The 22,716-nt window shown below is 42.9% G+C and overlaps 1 protein-coding gene across 2 annotated transcripts in view; it reads right to left on the reverse strand.

Moving 5' to 3' along the window:
• Positions 1-22,716, reverse strand: part of RUNDC3B (RUN domain containing 3B) — a 355,495-nt gene that overhangs the window by 13,528 nt on the left and 319,251 nt on the right. Inside the window, exon 9 of one of the 2 annotated variants that reach the window (XM_077490856.1) lies at positions 16,979-17,125. The exons of the other annotated variant lie outside the window; for it this stretch is intronic. Within the exon in view, the coding sequence (XP_077346982.1) occupies positions 16,979-17,125 (147 nt within the window). The remainder of the gene's footprint in view (positions 1-16,978; positions 17,126-22,716) is intronic. 2 annotated transcript variants of the gene reach the window in all.

Raw genomic sequence — 22,716 nt, forward strand, 5'->3', positions numbered from 1 at the left:
TTTGTATTCCTGTCTGGGATTTTGTTGCATATTGTCCTTCCCTTCCTGTTTGCGGGAAAGGAAAGGAAGGAAAATCCTTGTATTGACACCTCTGCCCTTTCATGAGGAGACTTCAGGTCACTACCTGCCCTGCTAATGCCAGATCTACACTCATTTATATTATGCTTTCCACTGTGCTTCACAGAGTACATAGATCCATTCTCAGCTGTCTCGAGGTTTACAATCACTACCACAATCAAACCCCGGGCAAATAATGGGAGAATATACCTGATAGTAACTGAAGTCAGTGACAAGACAAGCACACTAACCAAGCAGTTGATGCGTTTTGAGGGATAAATCCTCTTCCTCAGAGCTAACTCGCTTGCTAATCAACTTTCTTTTAAAATGAAACTGCACTGTATCTGAGCACCACAAGCCAAACACACTATTAAATTCATTTTTATTATTCAGAGCAAACTTGACCATCCATGTCTCCATGCTTTATTTTACTGAGAAATCATGTTGAACCCCCCCCCCCCCAAGCATTTGTGGCCACTTGAGTAAGGGCAGATTCATGTAGCATTTGCTTCCTGGTTTCCGTCTTCCCGTGACTCAGGCATGCAGGCCAAGGTGTTAGGTAAAGTAAACCCCTCCTCCTTTCTGGAAGACTCCTGGGATGTATGACATCATTTTGGCCTAGTCCAGAATACAGGAAGTAACTAAACAAAAGTAAAAAAAAAAGTAAATAATATCTACCTTCCTATCTATTTACTTTTACTAGCAGCATAAGCATTATACATAGTCAATGTTGATTGAGAGAGTGAAATTTCGACGTAAGTATTCTTATTAAAGGGGTCGTAAACCCTCATGGTTTTTCACCTTAATGCATTGTAATTTCTGTGGTGCTGCAGCCCCCCCCCAAGCCTCCATTTTACTTACCTGATCCCGATACTTCACCGGCCGGGAACAAGCACACCAGCTCTAGCTGGTGTCTCGTGTCCTGATTGGATAGATTGATAGCAGCTCAGCCATTGGCTCCCGCTGCTGTCAATCAAATCCAATGACGCAGTGTCGGGGGCGGGGCAGAGTCCTACATTCTGTGAATGGACACAGATGAGGGACCCAGGAGCATGCCTGCATGGGTGTCCACCATAGGAGAGAGCTTCTCCAACGTGGACACTCGATGCGTGGTGGAGCCAGGAGCGCCGCTGAGGGACCCCAGATGAGGATGTTCGGGGCCACGCTGTGCAAAACAAGCTGCACAGTGAAGGTAAGAATGACACGTGTTTGTTATTTATAAAAAACAAAAACAAAAAAAAAACGAAGCTTTACAATCCCATTAACAAGCATAACCACTTGCCAACAACACCATAGCAGATGGACTGTGCAGGATTATGTATTTATACACAAGATCCTGCATTCCCAGGTATTGGGAGTGCATGAGCGCTGCTGGAGGCTCACTCCTACTGTGCTTGTGCGCAGTGGGAGCCAATCAGTGGGTCCAGTGGCCCTGATGTCCACTGGCACCTGGCGATTGTTTGTTACGCAGGTAGATGTAAACAAGGCAGATTGCTGTTCTGTTAGTATGGAAGGCATTGATCCTGTGCTCCTGCAAAGCAGGGATATGGATCAATGCCTTACATTAGTATAAGCCCCTCCCCCACAGTAGTAAAACACTGATCAGACACCCATAGCTGATGTTTACCCCTTCCCAGCCAGTGTCATTAGTACAGTGACAGTGCATATTTTTAGCACTGATCGCTGTATTAGGGTCACTGGTCCCCAAAATAGGTGTCAAAAGCGTCAGTTGTCTGATTTGTCCCCCGCAATACCACTGCCCCGCTATAAGTCACTGATCGCCGTCATTACTAGTAAAAAAAAAAAAAAAAAACTCCATAAACATATCCAATAATTCGTTTGTAGACGCTATAACTTTTGCGCAAATCAATCTATATATGCTTATTGGGATTTGTTTTTCAAAAAATTTGTAGCAGAATAATTATTGGCCTAAATTGACGAAGAAATTCGATTTTTTTTTTTCATTTTTTTTGGATGTGTTTTACAGCAGTAAAAAATATTGCTTTTCGTTCAAAATTTTCATTTTTTTAAATTTATTTGTTTATAGCACAAAAAATAAAATCCGCAGAGGTGATAAAATACCACCAAAAGAAAGCTATATTTGTTGGAAAAAAAAAGGACATCAATTTTATTTGGGTATAGCGGTGCATGACCACACAATTGTCAGTTAAAGTAACGCAGTGCCGCATCGCAAAAAATGGACAGGTTAGGAATGGAGTGTAAATTCTGCAAAACAGATAATCAACAAGACCCTCCCCCCATCATAGGGCGGAGCTTCATTACAAGACTGGAGACGACCATCAGCAAACACAATAAGCCCCAATCGGAAATCATCAATATATCCATAAATAAATAAGTAGAGGGTGCACCTCTAGGGGATCTAGAGGATCTACCCTTGCGGAGTAGAAATAGTAACTTTAGAATATTCTGGCCAGCGGTTTGTTTTCGGCTGGACTAGGAAAAAGTTAAGTCCATATATACATTTCTGAAGGCCGCAGTTTCCTCTGGTTTTCACAAAACGCAACCAAAAATAAAATGCTCATCGTTAGACTTGTGCACAACGGAAAATTTTGTTTAGTTTCGGTGTCATTCCTAAAATACATCATTTCGTTCTGTTATATTCATGTTGTTACTGTAATACGTTTTCAGATAATTAGTTATTTCTGTAGAGTGTCGATATTCGTTATACTGAATCTCGAATCATGTCGAATTCATTCGTTATATGCGCTATAATTTTGTTCGTAGTCACTGAAATTCGATATGTATGTATGTATATATATTCGTGATAATGATTCGTAGTTTGGAAACTAATTTGTTTATTGAATCTATTAACGCACACAATGACAATATCTCTTCTCCTCTACTCAAATACAATACAACACCCTTCTCACGCAGTTCTCAGGAATGCACTTTGCCAGTAATCCAACCTCCAGCACAAAATGAATCAGCTGATTGGACTGTAAGATTTACTTTGAGTCGACCTTTTGTTTCATTAGATCTTTAACGAATTACCGAATCATGTCAAATTCATTCGTTATATCCACTATAATTTCTTTCGTATTAGTTGAAATTCGTTATTTTTTTTATTCGGACATTTGGATGCAAAATTCGGCCGAATTTCGATTCATTACAAAACGGATTGCACAAGCCTACTCATCGTTCCACTTCAAGTATTCAATAGTATTTCTATCCCTTGCTATACTGATTGCGAAGTGTCAATCTGTAATAGTTTTACAACAATAAATGTTACAATGACCTTACAGAATATATGAAGTATAATGGCAGTTATTACATTCGGAATATATTTTCCATGAAATTTGTATTCTTGACTCTGCGGCGATTGTTCATTGGCTCCGCTAACATTTGCGCTAATAAATTAGCATTAGCCTGATATTTAAAGCCTGCCGAAATGCCACAATGCTTTCTGCGCTTGGCTGCCTATTATGCGGATAACCTTTTCTACAGTTTCTACACTTCACATGGAAAATTCTGTCATGCTCCAACTCCATCACTAAGAATCCCGATAAGAAAATTACAACAGAACTCTGGGCAATGGCCACACAGGGGGGGGGGGGGGAGTACTAAAAGTAAAATGACAGAGCTTTTGCAAGTGAAGTTGCTCCAAAGCTTAGTAAGGCTGCATTCACGCCTGAGCGTTTTTCTGGCTTTTTTTGTGCGTTTTTATGTGCAATTGTGGCACGTCTTTATGAGTGATTTATGCGTTTTTATACAGCATTTTTGAGCTTTGGCATTTTTTTTATTAGTCAATAAAAAAAAAACTATCATCCTTTGCATCATTTGTTGCAAGGTTTTTCAGCTTTTGTAGCTTTTCCATCAGCTTTCATTTATTATGTTTTATTTGTTAGGGTAAGGGTTAGAGTTACGGTTAGGGTTAGAAATAGGGTTGTTTATTATTATTTTTTTTGTTAGGGTGGTAATAATTCTGCTACTACCAACAATAATACATGAATAAATAAATGTAAAATACACAAATAAATAAAAATAATAATAAATAAATCCAATAAATGAATACTATGTAATAATAAAAAAATGATTAACCTCTAACCTTAACCCCTAACCCTTAAAGCGGGGTAGGCAACCTTGGCCCTCCAGCTGTTTTGAAACTACAAATCCCATGAGACATTGCAAGACCCTGACAATCACAGGCATGACTCCTAGAGGCAGAGGCATGATGGGATTTGTAGTTTCAAAACAGCTGGAGGGCCGAGGATGCCTTTTCCCCTGCCTTAAAGGATATGTAAACGTTTCTTTTTTTTAAAAAACAAACATGTCATACTTACCTCCTCTGTGCAGTTGGTTTTGCACAGAGTGGCCCGATCCTCCTCTTCTGGGGTCCCTCAGTGGCGCTCCTGGCTCCTCCTCTTCCCGAGTGTCCCGTTGGGAAAAGCGCTCTCCCTTGGGACACCCGTGCGGGCATGCTCCTGTGTCCTGCTGCAGGACTAGCAGGACTCAGCTCCGCCCCCCACATCATTGAATTTGATTGACAGCAGCGGGAGACAATGTCTGCGCTGCTATAAATCTATCCAATCAGGATCCGAGACATTGGCTGGAGCAGGTGTGCTCTTCCCCCACGCAGGAACGATCGGGCTCAGGTAAGTAAAAGGGGGGGCTCTGGGGGGCAGGTGCACTACAAGAGGTTTTTCACCTCACTGCATAGAATGCAGTGAGGTGAAAAACTGTGAGGGTTTACAACCCCTTTAAAAAAATAAAAAAATAATAAATAACTAAACACTCTAATGCCCTGTACACACGGTTGGACATTCTGATGTGGCTTAAACCATGTACAACGGAACTATAAAGAGGCCAGTAGCCAATAACTTTTGTCTCTTAATTTATTCTGAGCATGTGTGGCACTTTGTCCGTCGGAATTGTATACACACGATTGGAATTTAAATGATTGGTTTTTGTTGTCGGAAAATTTTAGATCCAGATCTCAAACATTGTGTGTCGGAAATTCCAACGGAAAAAGTTTGATGGCGTCCACACATGATCAGAATTTACAACAACACAGTCCGATCGCACATTTTCCGTCGGAAAGTCCGACCGTGTTTACAGGGCATAACACAAAATAAAAAAAAATATTATTAATAAACTATTATTATTTTTTTTGTTTTATTATGATCATTAATAATGTATTTAATATATTTTTTAAGGTTAGGGGTTAATTATTTATGTATTACATATTCATTTATTTATATTGATTTTAAGTTGTGTATTTATTTTACATTTATTTATTCATATAATATTAAAAACAATTCTTAAATTTTTCCTTTCGAGCAGAAAATCGTGCAATAAAGTGCACAAATGCACACAAAAAAGCACATTTCCATTCATTCCTATGGGAATAAAAAGCACCAAAAAAGCACAAATCTGCCTGTCTCGAGCTACAAAAATAGCTCCAGAACTTTCTTGAGCTTCAGACGACTGACGACTTGGAGTGGAGATGTGAACTAATAGAGAATAATTGATTTTTCTCTCCTCCAGCGTTTTGGGGCTTTGAGCTTCAAGCACGCTGAGGTGTGAATGGGGCCTAAATAAGGGGGAGCTCTGCTGACTTCCATCATCCAATCAGGTGCAAGCAAAAATTGTGTTTTTATTTTCCTTGCATGTGATTGGGTATTCTTTGTAAAGTGAAGCATCACCTCATTTACTGACGCAACCGCCTCGTACACAGGACCAGACTTTCCAGGAGACTAGGTCCGACGGTTTCCCCGATGGACTTTCGGTGCAGTTCCGATGGACTTTCCGAACGAACAGACTTGGCCACACACGAATGGACTAAGTCTGTTCGAAAGTCCGTTTGTTTTGAATGTGATGACATAAACAGGACTAAACAAACGGTTTTCGCGATTTTTAGTCCGTCAGAATTGAGTCCGTCGGATAGATTTGAAACATGTTCTTTCTAGGTCCGTCTGATTTTTTTTTCGATCGGACTAGCCCACACACGATCGGATTGTCGGACAGACTGATCCCGCCGGACCTAATCTGCCGAAAAGTCTGGTTGCGTGTACGCGGCATTAGGAATTGTATTTCCTGTGATTTACACACCACTTCCACACTGCACAATCAGGCAGGTGCTGTGCAGTGCTGCAATTCAACTTGGTTCACATCTCCGCCGCCACCTTGTTGAAAGGGAAATTGGGGCTCATTGACACCAACCCCATTGGCAGCATTGCTCAACACAGTCCCAGTGCACCAACAAGGCAATTTGCCTTATGTTCTATAGCATTGCATTAGGGTGCACTGAAAAAAAAAAAAAAAAAAGGTTTTGCACATTTTTTTTCAGTGTGCACCAAAACACTGCAATGCACTGCAAAAAATAAAAGCTAAAAAAGGGAAAACAAATTATAAAAGCAAGCACTGTGATGCATTTTAAAAATACATCACATCACATGACAGCGTGTGCACAATGCAAACCAGATGTGCATTTTATGCACCTTAATGGCCACCTGCTGGTGTGAATAAGTCTGTGTATGGATTTGTAAGAGCTTTAACTTGGGGTGCACATATCCTTTAATGAAACACACATATAACCCAGTTATAAGGAACACCAATATTTTAAAGCAGAACTTCTACCTGCCCCTTCTCCTTTTTAAAGTGCTGCATAAAAGGGATTATTTTTTTTTTTAACAGGAATGTGGGGGGATGCAGTACCAGCACGGAATATATTTAATGGCAAGGGGTGCTAGGGCATGCTGGAGGGTCTATTGATATTGGCTGCTGAGAGTCTATTAATGGTGTGAGGGATCTACTGTTGAAGGAGAGGTCTATTGATGCTGGAGGGTCTATTGATGCTTGGAGGGGTCTATTGATGCTGGATAACCTACTATTGCTGGGGTGGAAATACATGGGGGTTATTTTGTTGCAGGGTAAATCTATTTTTGCCGGTTGATCTATTATTGCTGGCAGGGGTCTATTGGTGCTGGGATGGACCTACTGTTGAGGGAGGGGGCAATTGCTGCTGATTGCTGGAGGCTCTACTCATGCTGGTTGCTGGGAAACCTATTATTTCTGGGGAGGGGGGGGGTTGCTGGGGTGGAAATACGTTGCTGACGGGGGGGGGGGGGGGGGGTTATTTTGTTATAGAGTGGATAAGGGGGATCCATTTTATTGCTTTTTTGTTAATTAACACAATCCACACAATTTACCTAACACCATAATATGATACTTTGTTATCTATTCTCCAAAAGGGTAGTACTAGGAGGTGGGTAGGGGGCTGGACCAAGACACAGTGCTCAGAGGTGGGTAGGGGCTGGACCAAGGGACAGTGCTCAGAGGTGGGTAGGGGCTGGGACCAAGGGACAGTGCTCAGAGGTGGGTAGGGGCTGGGACCAAGGGACAGTGCTCAGAGGTGGGTAGAGGGTGGGACCAAGGCACAGTGCTCAGAGGTAAATAGGACCTGGGACCAAGGGACAGTGCTCAGAGGTGGGTACAGGGTGGGACCAAGGCACAGTGCTCAGAGGTGGGTAGGGGCTGGGACCAAGGGACAATGCTCAGAGGTGGGTAGGGGCTGGGACCAAGGCACAGTGCTTAGAGGTGGGTAGGGGCTGGGACTAAGGGACAGTGCTTAGAGGTGGGTAGGGGCTGGGACTAAGGGACAGTGCTCAGAGGTGGGTAGGGGTGGGACCAAGGGACCGTGCTCAGAGGTGGGTAGGGGGTGGGACCAAGGCACAGTGCTCAGAGGTGGGTAGGGGCTGGGACCAAGGGACAGTGCTCAGAGGTGGGTAGAGGGTGGGACCAAGGCACAGTGCTCAGAGGTGGGTAGGGGCTGGGACCAAGGGACAATGCTCAGAGGTGGGTAGGGGCTGGGACCAAGGCACAGTGCTCAGAGGTGGGTAGGGGCTGGGACTAAGGGACAGTGCTCAGAGGTGGGTAGGGGTGGGACCAAGGGACCGTGCTCAGAGGTGGGTAGGGGGTGGGACCAAGGGACAGTGCTCAGAGGTGGGTAGGGGTGGGACCAAGGGACCGTGCTCAGAGGTGGGTAGGGGGTGGGACCAAGGCACAGTGCTCAGAGGTGGGTAGGGGCAGAGACAAGGGCTGACTCGGAAGGGGGGTGTACCCATAAAGACATGGATGAGAGAGTTTATGGTGGATAAAATTGGCTAGCCTGCACAGAGTCCTGACCCCAACCTGATAGAACACCTTTGGGATGAATCAGAGTGGAGAATGCGAGCCAGGCCTTCTTATTCACATCAGTGCCTGACCTCACAAATGTGCTTCTGGAAGAATGGTGAAGCATTCCCATAGACACACTCCTAAACCTTGTGGACAGCCTTCCCAGAAGAGTTGAAGATGGTATATCTGCAAAGGATGGGCCAACTCAATATTGAACCCTACGGACCAAGACTGGGATGCCATTAAAGTTCATGTGTGTATAAAGGCAGGCGTCCCAATACTTTTGGTAATATAGGGTATCAGAGAAAAACGGTCTTTTGCCTTGCCACATAGGGCTGTACTCTATGACAGAGCTGTGTACATTTTAGGACTGGATGAACATAAGTAAAGAAATCCTTTGACAGCTTACTTGTAATTCCATCTGTGTTCTGGAATTGAGATTTAAATATACGTGGCACATCTTTCACATAAAGTAACCAATTTATTCCTCTTTACCCATCATTTGCCCAATTACTAGCAAATACGCTGCTGCCAAAGCTTTGATAAAGCTTCTAACGAGTTAACTGATTTTCCTTTTGAGTTGCAGGAAGCGCTGTCTGCACAGAACATCGGAACACGCCAATTTCCATATGAATAGGCAGAAGCAGCTCCCTACCTCCGATAAAAGGCATCGAGGCGACAACGCAGGTCACACGCTTTTCTATATAATAGAATTTTAACCAGCAGCACACAAAATGACGACCTGCTCCTTTGTGGCCACTTTAATCACATGCAAGTCAACATTATCTTCTCTACATTGTAATACATAAAGAATGTGGCATTTAGCAATGTGTCAAGGCAACGCGGGATTAACCATCCTGGCAGGTAGAGAGGAAGAGCCTGTTGCTTGATCTGGCTGATCTGACTGCCGTGTCTATGGGGCCCTATGTGACTCCTGCAAAAAAAATATTTCTTGCCAACTGCTATTTTTCCCCTAATGCCCCGTACACACGATTGGACATCCCGACAACAAAATCCATGCGATTTTTTCCGACGGATGTTGGTTCAAACTTGTCTTGCAAACACACGGTCACACAAGTCGGAAATTCCGAGCGTCAAGAACGCCGTGATGTACGACGAGCCGAGAAAATTGAAGTTCAATAGCCAGTGTGGCTCTTCTGCTTGATTCCGAGCATGCGTGGAATTTTGTGCGTCGGAATTGTCTACACACGCTCAGAATTTCCGACAACCGATTTTCCCAGATCTCAAATTTTGTGTGTCGGAAATTCAAATGGAAAATGTCCCTACACATAGTCAGAATTTCCAACAAGGAGCTCCCATCGAACATTTTCCATCGGAAAATCCGACCGTGTGTACGGGGCATAAGAGAAGTCTGGTAGCTGGAAAGGCAAAACCATTGGAAATATCTGTAGTCGTATTGAAAGAGTTAATGTCTTGCTAGTTATAAGATTAATATAATATATACCCATTCTAAAGCCCATCTGCAGGAATAAAAAAAAAAAAAAACCATACCCTCGCAGTAATCCCCCCTCCCCCCTGCATTACAAGCATTAAATGCTCGTTAATTATGTCTAGAGGTGCTGGAAAAAGGACTTACCTTGTTCTACGCTCCAGCAGGGCCCCTCCCACCGTGCAACCGGCCCCTGCAGCCTCCTCATTATAGCCCTTTCACACTGAGCCGCAGGCAGCACTAGGAGGAAAGCGCCACTAGTTTTAGCAGCACTTTACTTTTACTTTACTTTTGTTTTAGCAGCACTATTTGCCCGCTTTTAACCCCCACTAGCGGCCGAATAAAGGGTTATATGCGCCCGTGTAGCGCTGCTGCCGAAGTGCTTTCATTTCATTTAATTTCATTTGAATGGTCAGGGGCTGTGGAGCAGTGTTAACTTTGGCAGCAAATTTTGATTTCGTTTTACTTTTACTCTTATGCTGCGTACACGCGGTCGAAATTTCGGCCAGCAAAAGACTGATGAGAGCTTTTCATTGGAAAATGCGACTGTGTGTATGCTCCATCTGAATTTTGCTGGCCGAATTTCCGACGGGGAAAAAAATTGAGAGCAGGTTCTCAATTTTTCCAATGGAAAAAGTCTCTATCAGAAATTCAGATCGTGTGTATGCAATTATGATGCGCAAAAAGTCACGCATGCTCAGATTCAACTACGAGATGGAAGCTATTGGCTACTGGCTATTGAACTTCCTTTTTCTAGTCCCGTAGTATGTGTTAAACGTCACCGCGTTCGTGAGGGTCGGAATATTGTGTGACCGTGTGCACGCAAGACAGCTTGAGCGAAATCCCGTCGGAATTCCGTCCGGGAAACCATCAGAGCTTTTTCCAACCAAAATTCCAATCGTGTGTACGGGGCACTATGCCCCGTACACATGAGAAGAATTTCCATCAGAAAAATCTTATATGTTTTTCCAATGGAATTCCGCTCAAGCTTGGCTTGCATACACACCGTCACACAAAAGATCTTGGAAATTTCGATTGTCAAGAACGCGGTGACGTACCAAGAAAATGAAGTGCAATGCTTCCAGGCATGTGTCGAATTGTTTCCGAGCATGCATAGGAATTTTGCGCGTCGGAATTGGTACAGATGATCGGAATTTCCGATCTGAACTTTTTCCGACTGAAAAAATGAGAACCTGCTTTCAATCTCTTTCTGGCGGGAATTCCACCAGCAAAAGTCCAATGGCGCATACACACGGTCGGAATTTCCGACCAAAAGCTCACATCGGACTTTTGCTGGTGGAATTTCCGATCGTGTGTATGGGGCATTAGTCCCATTTTAGTCTTCTGCAATTGTTTTAGGTTTAGTCGTATTTAGTCGACTAAATTTCTAGGACATTTTAGTCTAATAAAATGTCCTACATTTTAGTCAATTAAATTCTCCACTACATTTTAGTCGACTAAAACTCATTTTAGTCATCTAAAATCTAATGGGCACAGTTAAATTGTAATGCATTATTTCTCTAAAATTTCCAAACGCATTATATACTGCTGGAGTGAAAAATCTAATATGTTATTATTTATGGTATTGAGGTATCAATATGCACTACAGACCAGTGTTAATTTTGACGTCAAATTTTAATTTAGTTTTAGTCTTAGGCCGCGTACACATGGGCGGACTGTATGGCCTACTTAGTCCGTCGAAACACATTTCAGCGGACAGTCCGCTCGTGTGTGGGCTTCAGCGGACTTTTTCAGCGTGCAGTCTGGCGTACTAAGTATTTCGGAATTTCCGTAATTCTGCCCGTCATACTTTGGTTTCAGCGGACAATCCGCTCGTGAGTAGGCTAGTTCGACGGACTAAGAATGGCGCATGCTCAGAAAGGATTTACACGGCGGAAGGGTGCATTGCTGTGTATTGGACTTCCTATTTCTAGTCCCGTCGTACGTGCTGTACACGTCATCACGCAAGCTTTCGTCGGACTGTTTGGCTATCCGTGTGTGGTCAAGTCCGTTCATTCGAAAGTATGACGGACTGTCCGTCGGATTGTATGACGGACTAAGTAGGCCATACAGTCCGCCCGTGTGTACGCGGCCTTAGTCTTTTGGCTAAAACGTCATTTTAATTTTAGTCCCATTTTAGCCTTTTGACTAAAATGTCATTTTAGTTTTAGTCATAATTTAGTCATCTCATTTGTTTTAGTTTTAGTTGACTAAAATGGTATTAAGTTAGTCGACTAAAATGTTTTAGTCGGTTTTAGTCGACTAAATTAATACTGCTGTGGAGAAGCGGTGTATACACTGTTCCTCCACCGCCCCAAAGATACTGCATGCAGGACTTTTTTTTAACGTTCTGCCAGCGCAATGCCCCAGTGTGAAAATACTCTGTCTTTCACATTGGGGTGGGCAGGGGAGGCGTTTTTCAGGCCCTTTACAGGTGCTATTTTTAGCCCTTTAGCGCCTGAAAAATGCCTCCAGTGTGAAAGGGGTCTTAAATTAGAACTATAGGTAAAACATTTTTTTTATCATTCTGGATAGAGTAAGGAAGGGTTATAACTCCTATCAGTTGTTTATTTTTTGCCATATGTGTCCCATTGTGGAGATTTACCTTCATTTCCTGTCCCATAGCTACAACAGGAAGTGAGAGAAATCACTGCAAACAGGAAATAAGGGAATTCCTTCTGGACCCCCGGGTCACCAGAACTAGTGTCCCCGTTGGAAAATTTTCCCTGTATTACATTTCTGGGGACAACCCAAAAATTTGGGGTTTTCTTTCATTTCCCTTTCGATTATAAAGGTAACCAGGCCAAACAGAGAAAGTTACTCTCCAGGGGGAATAGACTGCAATACAAAACTTATAGGTTTCTAATCCATCTCCCCTCTGTCCAAAACTAAAACAAAAGTTTAGCCTTTAGTTATACTTTAAAGACATTAAAACTGGAGGTTGGAGGATTGTAAAATCCTGTGGTTGAGATGCACTTTTACCACCCCCTTAACTGCAGAGGCAGTAGGGGGGTGTACAGATGCCTCAGCAAGAATACTGCACCCTGCTGTTTTAATTGAATGGGGGCGCTCAGCAAAATATATATTTTTTTTCAATTTGTTTGTTTTCCTTTTTATTAAATTATTTTTAAAGATTTTTTTTTAACACACTGTTTCCAGAACAATATGAGCTGACAAAGAACGTGCTGACAGTAGAGCAGAGAGATGACCTCATTAGCTTGTTGCTTTTCTTCTACTATCCAATAACAATGCAGGCTGGGGGCAGGACGGTGACCAAGCAGTGTTGCTTACTGCAGTAGATAAAGGTCAGGTCACCTTGAGCGCACATGGCCAATGCCCGCTATAGGAGTGTTATTTTACCAATAATTACTACACGTTTCAGCTGTGCATTGAGCGGTTTGTCTGAAGCTGTCCGTTAATGATAAGGATTTATTTTTAATTCCATATATTTATGACATTAGTCGTGAAATTTGCCGCTGACGGTACCATAGGCTGAGTAATCCCACTGACAAATGGAACACAAGCTGTCAGTGTGTGGGCACTGGACGTGGTTGGAAAGTTCTAATTTAAGCATTTCTGCCGCTCTCCTCGGTGGAACACATGTCATTTTAGCCATTAGGATGTTTGGGAAAATTACATATCGCCTTCTCATTATCACAAACCTCTTAGATGCGAGAATGATGCTTCGAGTTTATTTAGGGATTTAGAGATGAGGAAAGACAGCAAAGAAACAGCAGTTGTCTGCCAAGAAACCTCCATGGAACTCTGGGTGCGAGTTGGGTATCTACAGGAGATAACTAGAACATGGGCAGCTCTCAGTAGCTCAGTCATGCTACTAAACAGTGTCAGCTGGTGCTCCATCTGTCGAGGGGGGGGGCAGACAGACCTGAACACAGACCCCCCCCCATCGCTCCAGCCTGCCATCTCACAATAAACCCCTCCCCCGTCGTTGAAAGTGCAAAACTGTCCCATAATAACAATAATGGCAAACAAGAGAATCCAGCAGTTGGATTACTTACCTTCGAAGTGTGGGTTTCCTTCAGCTCTTGCTTCTCCTGGAACACAGGAATCCCTCTGTCTCCCCTGCTTCTAGACTGAGTCAGCAACACAAAAGCTGTGTGCAGTGCAAGACCAGAGGGATCGGCTTGCCCACCGTCTTCTCTGTGTTCCGCCCATCCCTTCTCCTCCCGACCAATGGAGTCTTAGCCCTTGTACACACGGTCGGACATTCCGACAAAAAAAATCCGTCGGATTTTGTCCGAAACTGATGTTGCATACACACGGTCGGACAAAGTTGTTGGAAAATCCGATCGTTCGGAACGTGATGACGTAATTTAGTTACGACGGGACTACGTTCAGGCTAGTAGCCAATAGCTTTGGTCTAGGAATTTGATCTGAGCATGCGTGACACTTTGATCGGAATTCTCTACAAACGATCGGACAAAGTCCGATCGGATCATGTTGTTGGAAAATTTTATATCCCAGCTCTAAAACTTTGTCGGTCAGATATTGCGACGGAAACAGTCCGATGGAGCCCACACACGGTCAGATTATCCGACAACACGGTCCGATCGGACATTTTCCATCGGAATGTCCAACCGTGTGTACAAGGGCTAAGGAGGAGAAACAGGAAGACATTAGCAAACTTTAATTTGCTAATGTCACACAACAGGGTGGGCTCAGGGCTACTGCTACTAAATGTTCCTAGGAATAGCAATCAGTCACTACACTGATCAAACAAATGGCTCCCTAGGGTGCAAGCTACACACATGGCATATATCAGCAAATCAGAAGAGATTCAATTTGTGAATTCCTTGCAATAAGGTAAAAAAATGTTTAGGCATTAATGATTCCCCCCCCCCCTTTTTACTTACCTGATACTTTAATCATGCCAATTGGCAAAATGCTTTAAAGTATAAAAAATGAATATATTTCAGCGTACTCGTCTGTAAATGTTGTGGCTGAATTTGTTTTCTTTTTTGGCTTGTGTTTCCCTTATTTATGACTGATGATCCAGCTAGTCACACAATTCCTATCTTTGGGTGGCAACACCCAGACCTCCATTCTATCTATAGAGGAGTAATGTAGCTACCCTTGGACAGCACCACTGGCAACCTGTGGAGACGTTGGAGACATTAGTATTAAATGAACTGTAGTAGATTTAGTAGGACATTACATAAGTGAATAACAGTTTAATGAGTTAATTCCCATTTTCACAAAAAAATTAAAATAAATTCACAACATCCTCCCTACCCCCCTAGGTTTCTGCTGTACTTGGCTTCTTTGATATCTTCTCGCACCTTCCTCAGCCAGTATAGTGGTCGGGGGCAACTGGAAAATGCCTGAGTTCTGTGTAGCTTCATAATGCTTCCAATAATTAGTTGTCACTGGTCAGCACCGACAACTGGCCACGCTGAACAATGAGAATCTCTCTGAGCCTACTTTTTCCTCAAGTCATGGAAGAAAGAAGATCGCAGTTTTCAGATCTGTGGACCGCTACATCAGCTAGCATAGGTAGGGAAAGACAAAGGGGCTAAGGGCAAAAGGGACCGGAAAAGGTAAACATAAAAGTATTGTTGGGATCTACCAGGCTGGCTGATTGTCAAGTGGCTCCACCTCTGTGTGTGGCTAAGAGAAGGAGCCAGCGGCACCTGCTACTTCCCCAGGCTGGTGCTCCAGTGAGTGCTGGAGGAGCAGAGTGGGGAGCAGTTTGAGTAATCGGTGGTCATGTGATCACTCAGTTTTCAGTCTTAGACTCAACATGAGATACCCCATGTGAATGCCCCAGTTGAAGACCATTAGGTCGGAAAGCGTCGGGCCTTCTGTCCCCACATTGCTTTTACTTTTTATCCAGTTTGTGATCATTTTTTACAGTCATCAATTATAGATGCTTGTAATATTTTTATCAGGATTAAACATCTTTTAAATTTATGATCTGAACCATATGGAGCCTTTTTTCTTTTTCATCACGGTTCCAATGCGATAATTACATCACTAGTTCCTGATACTTGAGATCCAAAGAACATCTGGTTCAAGGATTCCTTGGAGCTTTGGATCTCTGACTTGCCACATTGGTATCCATCTTTGAGGATTTATCCAACGCCTGCATCCCGAGCAACTTCTGCTCAGAGTGTCCCTCAGATGACCATCTGGCCTTGGCCGATATAAGCCCCATTGACCCACTGTCGTACGATAGGTGGGTCGTTTTGTTTTTCATAACCCCATACTTCTCCTTTAATTGTGAGTTAGTGGCTTAGGGTCATCGTTACACAGTGAATGTGACATTTACCAAACATTCACTGCCTGGGAATCAATCTCTGTAATTAAATCTCATGCAGCAGTAAGATTCACCTGCAGTGAGAGAGACGCTATCAAGAAGAAAGAGAGGTCTTCCACCAGGAAGAAAGGGAGGACCTCCCTGAAATCCTGGCTCTGACTGATCATCTGATGTCATCACTGTGGGTGGGTCCGAGTCTGACAGGAGACGGCGATGATCCTGTTCCCCTTGTGGCTACAGACTTTTATTTCCATCCAGATCTGCACCAACATCCTCTGCATCTATTCCTGGCCCGGACTGTACCATCTTTAAAGGTCTCTGCTTTCTAGTACTGCCGATCCATTGTATGGACTCCTGCCACCTCCCATTTTTGTACATATTTTGTTAATTTAATAAAATTTCACTTTGCTTTTACCTACTACACTATCAGCGCTTTTGCACTGGTGTTTGTGTTTGGCTTCAGATGGAATGACAAATATGGTTTCCTCCATAGATTCAGTGGAGCAATGACTGTAGCTAATCAGTAACAGGCATTGTTTTTTTTTTTTTTGGAGGATTACCAGGTAAAAATAAATAAATAAATAAAAAATATAAAAAAAGAAACTAAATGTAACCACCCTATGTAAGGTTTGGTAAACTGAATATATAAAAATGGTTGTTTTGGGGTTAGGATACTGTTTAAATATTTAAAAGAGAATACAATTGGTATATAACATTTTAAAACATATAAACTTAAATAAAGAAAATGATTAGAAAAAAATTATTAGAAAAAAAATTGACCTACAATCATTATGGTAAAGGTTAAAGTGGAGCTCAACCCAACAGGCAAAGCTCCACTCCACTTGTTTGCTTCCCCCACCCCCCCCACCGCCCTCTTCCCCTGCCACATTTGGCACCTTTTGGGAAGAGATTGGGGAGTGGGTACCTGAATTTGACGGGTACCCGCTCCCACTTCCAGGTGACTTTGCAATGGAATGGGCAGCCGTTATCCACGGTGGTTGATCTACACTGGGATCCCTGTAGCAGTTGGTCTGACAATAATGACAGATTAAACTTACTCATGCCAATGTTCATTGTGCTTTTGGTAGAGCAGTGTATCCAGGGCCACAGCTTTAACATCCGGAGCTCCTGGGGAAGGCCACTGGTTGGTGAGGTGTGTGGTAAGCTCCTGTCTTGATCTTAAGTCATTATTCTTTAGAATAGTCCTGTGAAGATATAGATAGGGAACTCCTTTATTTTTTCTCAAAATAAAGGCCTTGATAATGAATGGAGGCATAACAGAGACTCAAGGAAATGGATGGAAGTGATGGAGGACAGGGATATTTAAAGGGGTGATCCACCCAAAAGAAATCATGCTGGTACTACATGGGACTGTATATTTATCTCTGTCTTGCCCACGAGTCGCCTGTAATCAGCATGAAATTAAACTTTATAAATTTTATTTTGTATTGAGATCTTGTGCTGTATGATATTTGAAAACCCCAATAAACATTTTGTAAAATAAACTTTAAAAATTTTAAAACTTGTTAAGAAAAATGTTTTAAAACTTTTCATGACGATGGTCATGTCTCTCGACTTTGTTTCAGGCACATCATTACCATTTTCCAGACACATGGACATGAGTAGTTAGGAAACATAATGTTTTTTTATTGGATACTAGTCACAAGGCTTGAAAAAGTGATGATGAAAGAAGGTATGACTGCAATTGTGAATAACAGGCAAGCCATTGATCAGGGGTCTCCAAACTATGGCCCTCCAGTTGTTCAGGAACTACAATTCCCATCATGCCCAGTCATGTCTGTGAATGTCAGAGATTCTCAATGTCTCATGGGACGTGTAGTTCCACAACAGCTGGAGGGCCGTAGTTTGGAGATCCCTGCTAGATTAATCGATTTTCTTTCCTTCCTCCAAAGGTGTAAGGAAAGAAAATAGCTTGATTCCCCCATCAACACAGTCAGTTTTGATCGTGGAATCAACTACTTGCAACACCATTGTATTCTGCCGGATGGGGGGGGGGAGGGGGTTGGGGCAGAATACAAGCAGAATGCAATGATCACTGCATGTGGCTATAGCCGCCAGTAGCAATCACATTTTGAAAAAACCGAACGGGCTGGTTGTACCCAAGTCGATCAATGGTACAATAAGCCTGCCCATACATGGATTGAAATGCATATAGTCCCTGCAGAACAGCTGAATTTTGATCCATGTATGGCTGGCTTTAGCAACAAGGCAGTGAGTTAAACCCAGAATTACCCCCAGTGACCATGGTCACTGTAATCTCTGAACTGAATAGGCAGATGGCTGTTGTTTCAACCTCTGAGTATCCACCAAATACAACTAATTATCGATGTAAGTGGTTTTTTTTAAGATATCTTTCTGTTCTTAGAAAAATAAATACAAGTACTGAAAGTAATTCAAAAAGGGGCATAACGTTTTATTAACTTACATAGGTTATTCAAATTTCACATTTTGGTAGAGTTACCCTTCCTCTATAGAACTCTTCTTTATCAATGCAGGAAAATAATGGCTTCCAAGCAGAAGCAATGTGTCGTTATTGAGTTTTGATGTCCAACATCCACAGAAGTCTACAGAATGTTTACGGAGATGAGAACACTGACAAGAGCAATGTTTTTCATTGGTGACTCTTGCAATGGTGTCATCTCCGTAAACATTCTGTAGCCTGTTGGACACCTTGCATCCCGCCTTCGTCAAGAATTCAATGATGACACGTTGCTTCTGCTTGGAATTCATTGTCCACTTGCAAAGATAAAGAACAAAAAGAAGAGTTACTATAGAGGAAAAGTTACTGTACCAACATGTGGAATTTGAACAACCTTTGTAAGTTAATAAAACAGTTATGCCCAGTTTTGCATTACTTTTGGCACAGCCCTTATATTTTCTTCATTATATGATAAGTTGCAGATGAATGGGCAGGAGAAGATAGGAGACCGCCAGAGAAAACCAATGATAGAGACCTACATCCTGCAGTAGACTCATTTAAATGCCTCTAACCTGTAGGCTGCAAGGTGCCCAAAATCAGCAGGTCATACAGGATTGGCTAACTCACATAGAAAAAGATTTGGTATGACCCACTGTCTCAGGCATTTGTTGTATTCAAACTATTACATTTCTGCAGGGATTGGTATAGTGCCAAATTTATGCAGTGCTTTACACACATATTGTACATTCACATCAGTCCCTATCTTCAAGGAGTTTTCAATCTGAGGTCCCCAACTCGCATTCACATTCATTAAAGCGGAGCTCCACCCTAAAGTGGAGCTTCCGCTCATTGGAACCACCCCCCCCCCCGGCGCCACAATTGGCACCTTTCAGGGGGGAGGGGGGTGCAGGTACCTGTACAGTACAGGTATCTGCACCCACTTCCGGCGTAGATATCTGCAGAATGTACGCCCCTTTCCGCAGGTCCCCCGCTGTCTGCTGGGAAACACACGGATCCCAGAGACAGCGGGGACCATCCTTATTGCGCAGCGCGACTCGCGCATGCACAGTAGGGAACCGGGAAATGAAGCCGCAAGGCTCCACTTCCTGATTCCCATACCCAAGATGGCGGCGGCAGCACCCGAGAGACGATCGAGAGATCGGCTTTGGGTGCCGACATCGCGGGCATGCTGGGCGGGTAAGTGTCCTTATTTTAAAAGTCAGCAGCTGCAGTATTTGTAGCTGCTGGCTTTTAAAAAAAAAAAAACGGAACTCCCGCTTTAATACACATATGAGGACCAATGTAGAAGGGAGCCAATTAACCTACCAGCATGTCTTTGGAGTATGGGAGGAAACCTGGGGTACCCCGTGGAAACCCTCACAGGCACAGAGAGAACATGCAAACTCAAAATAAGCTTGTAGGTCCCTCTTCTTATTGATTTCCTCTCTACTACCCATCTTTAGAGGTCGACCGATATATCGGCCGGCCGATATATCGGCCGATATTTGCCGTTTTTTAAATAATCGGCATCGGCCGATTGAGCTGATAAAAAGCCGATTTAGAACTACAGTGGGACTTTGAAATGACTTCTGTAAGAAGTCAGTGTGAGTTGCCTGAGTCGTCATAGCAACACTTTCCTCCTCTCTGGGCAGACTGCCAAGAAAAGAACTAAATGATACAATGTTTACACTTGAATGAATGAAGTCATCTCTGTGTGGAGAAGTTCTCAGTTTAACCATTTAAAGACTAAATCTTTTCTGACACTTGTTGCTTACAAGTAAAAATCCTGTATTTTCTGCCAGAAAATCACTTAGACCCCCCAAAAATTATATATATTTTTTTAGCAGAGATCCTAGGGAATAAAATAGCGGTTGTTGCAATATTTTATGTCACACGGCATTTGCACAGAGGTCTTTCAAATGCATTTTTTTGGGAAAAAAATACACTATTTAAAAATAAAATAAAAACAGTAAAGTTAGCCCATTTATTTTTTTTTGTCCAAAAGTTTTGACTACCTGTTTTTATTTAATACATAGGTTTTTTTTTTTTTTTTTAAATTTAAATCATACATACAAGTAAACTGATTGGAGGTTTGTTTTGTTTAATAAATGTTTAAGTGCCCGTTCACACAGGGGCGACGCAACTTGCAGCGCGACTCACAGACGCGACCTGCACACGACTTCAGCGCCGACTTGCAAAACGACTTCTGTATAGAAGTCAATGCAAGTCGCCTGAAGTCGCCCCAAAAATAGTACATGAACCTTTTTCTTGAGTCGCTCCTATTAGAACGATTCCATAGTACAGAACGGAGCGCGACTTGTCAGGCGGCTAAGTCGCCTGACAAGTCGCGGTAGTGTGAACGGGCACTAAATGTAAGACATTTTCTGTATCACTTATGAAGGCTGCTTTCACACTGGAGCGGGCAGGCGTTGATGGTAAAACGCAAGTTTTAGCGGCTCTTTACCATCATTTTAGCGGTGCTATTTGGCTGCTAGTGGGGCACATAAAACCCAGCTAGCGGCCAAGGAAGAGGTTAAATGTGCCCATGAAGCACTGCTGCCAAATCGCATTGCATGCGCTTCGGCAGTGGTGCCCATTCATATCAATGGGCAGGAGTGGTGGAGGAGCGGTATACACCACTCCAAATGTGCTGCTTGCAGGACTTTTTTTTAAGATCCTGCCAGCGCATCGCCTCCGTGTGAAAGCACTCTGTCTTTCACACAGACTGCAGGGGAGCCATTTTGCAGGCACTTTACAGGCGCTATTTTTAGCCCAAAAGCGCCTGAAAAACGCCCCAGTGGGAAAGGTGTGTTAGATCAAGGGGGATTAAAAAAATAAAGGAAAAAAATAAATAAATTAAAATCGGCCTAACATATTGGCCCAAAAAAATCGGCATCATATATCGGCTATCGGCCACCATGATTTCTAAATATTGGCATCGGCATCGGCCAGAGAAAAACCCATATCGGTCGACCTCTACCCATCTTGTCTACAATGTCTCACAGTGGTGGATAGTAGGGTAGATATTCTGTTCAGACACTGAACCAACACCCGGAGCAGGTTCCCATAGCCATCGGCCAAGGTCACAGTCTGTATAACAGAGATATGCAATTAGTGGACCTCCGGATGTTGCAAAACTACAAGTCCCATCACTCCTCTGACTCTGTGTGTCATGCTTGTGGCTGTCAGAGTCTTGCTATGCCTTATGGGACTTGCAGTTCCGCAACAGCTGGAGGTCCGCTAATTGCATATCCCTGCAGAATAAGGATCCATGGAAGGCCAGGAACAGCTCACCATATAAAAGCCTTGAAAAGTTTATTAAATCCTCCAATACAAAGACTAGTTGATCCAGTACACAGACCCCCAACCCCCCCGTGATTCAGTCAGACAGGAGCTTATGCATACTTACCATGAGTAACCTCCTTATCCAGTGAAATGCATTAGAGGGATTTGTATACCAATGGTACCAAATGGATTTGTCCATGCATTGGAGGATTTAATATGGCGAGCAATTGCACGGTCATTGTTTGGAGGCATATACAGACTGTGATAGCACTCACAGTTGTGAATGATTGTCCATTAGAGTGAACATCTGCATATAATGGCAGGGAAAGAGGTCAGCAGAGGAACTTTTAATACTGAATCTTCCTACTGTGGCCATTAGCAGGCAATTTAATGGGAGCTTATGCTTCTGATTTCATCCTTCATTTTACTATTAGATTATAGCCATCTGCTTTTAGATCAAAAGTACACTGCTCCAGCAACTGTCCTCTGGGACAATTAAAGTCCTCAGTGACAGCAAAGCCTAACTCCAGACAAAAGTTTTCCTTTTGTTTTGGATAGAGTGGGGAAGGGTTAGAACATCTGTCAGGTTTTTATTGCTGTCTGTGGTCTTCTTAGGAATATTGTCCCTCACTACTAAGATAGGAAGTGGTGGAAAATCTATCTAAGGACACAAACATACAGAATTTTAGTGGTGAAGGTTAAAACCTCAGACAATTTTATTGCAGGCTACAGATTTCTGGTGTGGTGACAACTGCACTCCAAATTTTTTGTATAGCTGTCACTGTGCCAGGAAGGATAGCCCCTTTGGGGTCACAGACAAAACTCAGATACAGTATCTCACAAAAGTGAGTACACCCCTCATATTTTGGTAAATATTTTATTATATCTTTTCATGTGACAACACTGAAGAAATGACACTTTGCTACAATGTAAATTAGTGAGTGTACAGCTTGTATAACAGTGCAAATTTGCTGTCCCCTCAAAATAACTCAACACACAGCCATTAATGTCTAAACCTCTGGAAAGAAAAGTGAGTACACCCCTAAGTGAAAATACCCAAATTGGGCCAAA

This window comes from Lithobates pipiens, unplaced genomic scaffold (genome assembly GCF_037356315.1).
Source record: "Lithobates pipiens isolate NorthernLeopardFrog02 unplaced genomic scaffold, aLitPip1_a1.2 Scaffold_19, whole genome shotgun sequence".
Lineage (NCBI taxonomy): Eukaryota > Metazoa > Chordata > Amphibia > Anura > Ranidae > Lithobates > Lithobates pipiens.